We start from the raw sequence: 6,000 nt of genomic DNA, 5'->3' as shown, positions 1-6,000 counted from the left end.
CGTCAAAACCGTACCAGGCGACCCCACCGAAAGCGACGTCTGCTGCGTATTTGCGTGTATCGATCAAATGTATGCCCGCTTTGCTTACTTTCACGTTTTCTTTTGCACACATCACCTCGCGCGTCGCGGCCGTCGATGCGCTGCGTGCATCTGCCGCTGCGTGCAGGAAGGCCGCTCTCCCCATGCATGTCGTCTTTTTTATTGAACACATTACACACGCTTTGAATTATGATCAGGGAGACAGAGAACAATCCTACCTGGATAACCAGGAATGACTTTATTTTCAAGGAGACTAAACTCTTTGCACTTGTATGATGCCACGTTTTCAGCCATTAAAACCCTATTTTATCAAAATAATAAGCATGTGGCCGTATGCATCGTCCAGATGCAGAGGCCGGGGTCATCCTCCTTTTTTAAAAAAAATATATCGCAATCGACTGAGATTTAACCAAGTCTTAGTCAAGTGGCATAACATACAAAGAAGAAAATAAAAAGGAAAATTTTGCACGGGTCTCAATGTAAGATCTTACAATTATAGCATCAATGAGACTTAATTCTCAAAGTTGAATATAAAAGAAAATCAGTAAAGAAAATGCAGGGGAGGATTTGGACACGCGCGCGAGCGGCCACCACGGGACGGGGATGGACTGCTCGCTCCCACCCAATCAAACGCGCCGATCAAATCCATCCGTCCATCCGAACCGAACGCAAACGGATCCCCACTCCTGGCGTCCCGCGCTCCCCGTCCACGGCCACTCGTTCCTCACCACCACCACCAGCCACCGCCCACCGCTCACCGCCGGCGTACGAAATGCTGTCCGCGTCCCTGAAGCCGCCGCCCTCCCTCGCGGCGATCTCCCCGTCCTCCCGCGCCCCCGCGCCGCCCGCCGCCTCATTCCCTTCCCTTCTTCCCAGCCGCGGCCGGGTCCGCCTCTCGGCGGCCGCGTCCGAGGGCGCCACCGTCAGCCAGGAGGACGCCGCGTCCGTCTCCGCCGCGTTCGAGGAGGCGCGCCTGGCCCAGGTACGCACGCACAGCCTCGCCTCAGCTGTTTCCTTGCTGCCTACTGCCAGCCCACGCTTCCCCGGTGGCCGTTCTTGGCAGTTGCTGTGGTGCGCGGGAGCTGTTCGATGCAATGCCGGCTGGGGGTATCATTCATCACAGGACACTATTGAGACTGCCGTGATGCTTGCAGTTCGCGGCGGACTGGAAGGCTGTGCGCGCAGACAAGGAACAGGGGAAGATCCTCACGCTGCCGGTGCTGCGCTCAAACACCGGCGGGCTCATCCTGAAATACAACTCCATGCAGGGCTTCGTGCCCAATCCTCTCCTCAGCCCCGCCCATTGGTGTAAAGGTACCCTTTCCTCCTCCTTCCAGTTGATTATCTACTCAATCTGCCCGCCCCACTACTTTGAGCCGACCGTAGTTACAAATGGAAACAATTCAAGAGTGGATTGCAGCTGCTGTGACTTAATTTATGGTCCATGTCTGTTTTGGTTTGCAGATCCCAAAAGGCCCATTCAAGATGTTACAAAGGACCTAGTAGGTTCCTCTGTTTCTGTCAAGGTAACTGATTTTTTTGTTCCTTTCTCCATGCTTTTTTTTAATCGTATCCTTCCGGCATGCTAGCAACTGTATTTACTAATTAAGTGGATGGTAGACTCACTTTTTTGACTATGTGTGTTCTACATAGTAGGGCAAATGGCATGCTGGTTTAAGTTTGTAGCAATTAGAATATGCTCCATAAAGTTGACCTTATACCGTGACATGAACTATTGCCATGTTTTGGTTTTACTTACTGCATTTGGCAGTAGAGATAGACTACAGCAATAGTAAACTGGGTTTATAGCTCCAAGAAACTGTCCTTCAATTTTCTTCAATTCTAGTAAACTTCGTTCTGATAGTAGCCTGGCCCTATCAATTACAGCCTATTTCCCATGATCAGACACATATTTGGTAGTTACACCGACAGTTTTGGTTGTGCCTTAAAATATTATATACTTCGGTATTTCTACCAAATGAGCACCAGATTTCAGGGTTCCACTTGCTGTTGCTAATTGCTATAGGTAGTTGAAGCAAATGAGGCAGAAAAGAAGCTTGTATTCTCTGAGAAGGATGCCAGTTGGTCAATGTACTCTTCTCAAGTAAAGATTGGCGGTACCTATGATGGAATTGTTGGTTCTGTCTTCCACTATGGTGCATTTGTTCACCTGCGATTTCCTGATGGTACTATTTGGCAGTAGCCTTGGTCACTTCTGTTCTAAATATTTTATTTCACATAGAGATTGACGGCAACTATGCTCAAACAGGAAAGTATCATCTCACTGGTCTCGTACATATCTCTGAGGTCTCTTGGGATCTTGTCCAAGATGTCCAAGATTTTCTAACTGAAGGCGATATCGTCAAGGTCATAGTGGTGAATGTTGATGCGTAAGTATCCTAGTGGTGTGTTTTTTTCTCAGTAAAATCGCCTGCATCCTAGTGCAATCTAGTTGGTTTGTGGTAATAAACCTAATATATTGGATAATGGCATTCATGGATGCTAGAATTGATAAAAAAAATGCACATCAGGAATATGATCTTAATGCCGTGCAACTATAATGCACAGTGTTTTAGGGGTAGATGAACAGAATTAAATGAATCTGTTTCAGGCATGCTTTCCTTTTGTTTCTTACAAGTGAGATCAAAAAACAATGGGCGTCTTATCTTGAATCAGAAAATCATGTTAAATGATCTGACATACTTGCATTCCCTACACAAACAGGGAGAAGTCAAGGATTGGTTTATCAATCAGGCAATTGGAGGAAGATCCTCTGCTGGAGACATTGGACAAAATTATTCCTTTGGTCAGTTGCTGAATACACAGTGTCTCAGGATGTTTTACTACTCAACTTCGTTCATTTAGGAGTGGACTCATGCAGTTAACAATCATGTTTTGTAGGAACCCGACCTATCACCTGATTCTGAGACCGCATCATCTCCTCCAGAAATTGAACTTCTTCCAGGACTTGACGGTATATGTAATGAACTTCTACAAGAGGATGGGTATGTGTTCTGTTTGAATGTGTTATCCAGTTGTTTATTGTTGGTGTACCACTTTAAGAGCAGTGTCCTTTTCTTCTTGACTAGAACCATGGTATACATGTATGTATAGGTTCTGCCGTGATCTTGTGTGTTAATATATTGTATTTTCTTCACAGTATAACAGATGTGCGGTTCGGGCGGCAGGCTTTGGAGAAACGTGTGGTTTCACAAGATCTAGAGCTCTGGCTTTCTAGCGTATGTATCGTCCTAAAGCACACTAATTTTATTACTCATCGAAGTTGCCACGTGACGAGTATGGTGATGTATTGGGTCTCTCGTTCGTTATGCAGGTGCCAGCTAAGGACAACCAGTACAAGCTTCTTGCTCGAGCTGGGAGACAGGTTGGCTTTCTTATTTGATACATAGTATGTATTATTATTTTCTTTCGGTAGGCAGTTCCATTGTACTACTGGACTGCAAGTATGTGGATAGGTTTTCGGTCCCTGGTCAACAGAACAAATACTACATTCCATAGAACAACATAATCTATGTTTCGAGAAGAGCCATTGATCACAACTTATCTATTGATATGTCATGCGAGTCGTAAACACTGCCATCTGTTGAGAGCGAGCAGCAGAAGGGAAGGGCTCTTTTTATGCAGCTGTACATGTGTGAAGCCATGGAATGAGAAGCCAGTGTTTACAGCCGTGCCAAAAACATGCCACACAGCTGCATAACCAACCTGTTTATACATTGCTTGATATGCCTGCAATGCGCAAGCTGCCAAAACAAGTGCACCTCACGACGAGCCATATATCACTGCCAAAACCCTGGAGTTTGAGAAACTATATATTGTCCATATATCACACGCATAAGCACCTTGTCTTGTCGCTTTCAAACTGTAGGCCAAATCTTCATAGATGATCTTTCTTCAACTCGGCATATATGCAGGTCCAGGAAGTGTACCTGACGACGAGCCTAGACCAGGAGGGCGTGAAGAAGGCGGTGCAAAGAGTGCTAGGACGCGTTCCCTGAGCTTTCCTGCCTGAAGGTTCCCAGCCAGTTCCCTAACTAAGCGACCACACTATACACACTGAAGCCTAAACGACAGTTCGTCGACACGCATGGTGCTGAAACTCCATTCCTCCCAGGTGGAGACCGAGAGTTGTACATTTTTGCAGCACTGCAATGAGTAGGTAGGCGCGGCAATCACCTGGCTGAACCAACTGAACCCTCTGGGAGTTCCCGTGTATATGTAAATAAATATAAATACGTACGTTTGCTAATGGCCCGGAGCAGAAACTGTGTCTCCCTCTCGTGGTTTCGATGTTGTTGTGTAGGACTACCATACCAGCGGTGGCATATGGCTCACTTTGTGTTTGCCGAAATAGCAACTAGGAGCGTTTGGTTGGTCGCCACACCATGACATGAGTCTCGATAAGCAATGCAAAACAGTCAAATTGGATGGCAAGTTCATCATTTATTTCCCTTTTTTTTTGCATCTTGGACAAAGATAGTCTACAATCAATCTGGGTCAGCAACGTGCACCACAGCCCAGCAAATGATTAAGCGAGATGCTAATTAGTTTACGGAGTTTGGAGTACCGATTAATTAAAGCGGGCCGGCTACGGCTAGGCTAGTGAAAAAGTGACATGAGATGATGCAGACGTACGGATAGCGGAGTGGATTGGATTGGACCGGGACGATCGATACCATCTAGGTTCGTTCAGTCGACGTTGTACGACGCCCATCAAACAAGGCGCACCGCGGCGCTCCCGCGTGCGCCCACCATCCCGCCAAATTTAAAAGGGCAACACTACGTGTGGGCCCGCGGATCTGCCTTGTGAGCTATTGGATTCAATGTAAGAGCATCTCCAACAGCCGCGCCAAAAGACGCGCGCGAGACATTTTCGCGCGCTTCAGCGGTGGCGGGAAACTAGCGCGCGTGGGAAACGATTGCGCGTGGGGGAAAAGGCGGCAGCTCGCGCGCTACATTTGGCGCGCCGCGTCTGGCGCGCCTATAAATTGCAGCGCCCTCTCCGCTCTCTCCATCGCCCTCTGTCGTCGACACGCCATCACCGCGCTACCATGCCGCCTCGCCGCCGGGGAGGTACGGGCTACCGCGGCGTCCGCGTGCGTCCGTCCGGCACCTACTCCGTCGAGATTCGGTCGGGCGACGGCATGCGGCTCCGTCTCGGAACCTTCGACACCGCCCAGGAAGGCGCCCGCGCGTATGACGCTGCGGCGTGGCACCTCCTGCGGTCCCGTCAGGACATGAACTTCGCCGATGTGGCGATGCGGGAGCGTGCACAGGAGTTGGCGCCTTTCCTGCGGCTTCTCACCGACGAGGATCGTCGCAAGCACCGGAGCGGGAGCATTGTCTCAGGCTGGCCGAGATGGACGAGCAAGCCATGGCGCTGTGGAGCCATCACTTCCCGGAAGACACCAACGAGGAACAGTTCTTCGTCCAGAGGAGGGTGAAGAGGAGGAAGGAGCGAGCCAACTATCGCGAGGACAAGCGAACGCGGAAGGAGATCGCTAAATACAACCAAGCGATAGGAGATGCGTCCTCCTGGAACTCCGGCGACGAGCGGTTCCTTGACGCCTACGCTCCGACGTCGGAGGAGGATATCACCGAGACAGAGTCTGAGTCGGACGAGTAGTTTAGTAATAGAAGAACTATCTACGAAACCAAATATGTATCGAATCGTAGTAGGAAAAAAACTGAAATATAGTGCGCCTGCTGAAGCGGCGTGGGCGCGCTTTAATTTGCAGCGGCCGCTGGAGCCAGCGCCCCGCCACGCGCAAAAGCTGGCTAAGCCGGCGCTGTATCGTGACTTTTAGCGTGCGGCGCGTTGCGCGGCTGTTGGAGATGCTCTAAGATGGCCGTTAGATTCAACTGTCTGCTTTGCAACAATGATGATGTTGCGTTTGAACGTTTGCAATAGATTTCATGTTGCAGAACTTATGCGATGAA

At 49.1% G+C, this 6,000-nt stretch overlaps 2 protein-coding genes across 3 annotated transcripts; both read left to right on the top strand.

Annotated features, from left to right (window-relative positions):
- The first annotated feature begins 698 nt into the window (after nt 1-698).
- Nucleotides 699-4,309, top strand: LOC125553138 (Nucleic acid-binding proteins superfamily). Of its 2 annotated transcripts, XM_048716922.2 has the most exons (10): nt 703-1,021; nt 1,194-1,353; nt 1,504-1,565; nt 2,066-2,225; nt 2,309-2,429; nt 2,764-2,845; nt 2,941-3,044; nt 3,200-3,278; nt 3,374-3,424; nt 3,975-4,309. In XM_048716922.2, the coding sequence occupies exons 1-10, from the start codon at nt 812-814 to the stop codon at nt 4,056-4,058; spliced, it is 1,113 nt and encodes a 370-aa protein (XP_048572879.2). In that variant the 5' UTR covers nt 703-811; the 3' UTR covers nt 4,059-4,309. The 2 variants fall into 2 exon arrangements, with proteins under 2 accessions (XP_087375290.1, XP_048572879.2); XM_087519164.1 differs by having other exon boundaries at nt 699-1,021; nt 3,200-3,424.
- An 802-nt stretch (nt 4,310-5,111) lies between these two features.
- LOC147977119 (uncharacterized) lies at nt 5,112-5,686 on the top strand. Its single transcript, XM_087521070.1, has 2 exons — nt 5,112-5,328; nt 5,373-5,686. The coding sequence occupies exons 1-2, from the start codon at nt 5,112-5,114 to the stop codon at nt 5,684-5,686; spliced, it is 531 nt and encodes a 176-aa protein (XP_087377196.1).
- Nucleotides 5,687-6,000: the final 314 nt, after the last annotated feature.

This window comes from Triticum urartu, chromosome 4A (assembly GCF_056163025.1).
Source record: "Triticum urartu cultivar PI428250 chromosome 4A, HENAU_Tu73, whole genome shotgun sequence".
NCBI lineage: Eukaryota > Viridiplantae > Streptophyta > Magnoliopsida > Poales > Poaceae > Triticum > Triticum urartu.
The sequence above is the reverse complement of the archived record's forward strand: the minus strand, read 5'-3'. Positions and strand labels throughout refer to the sequence as shown.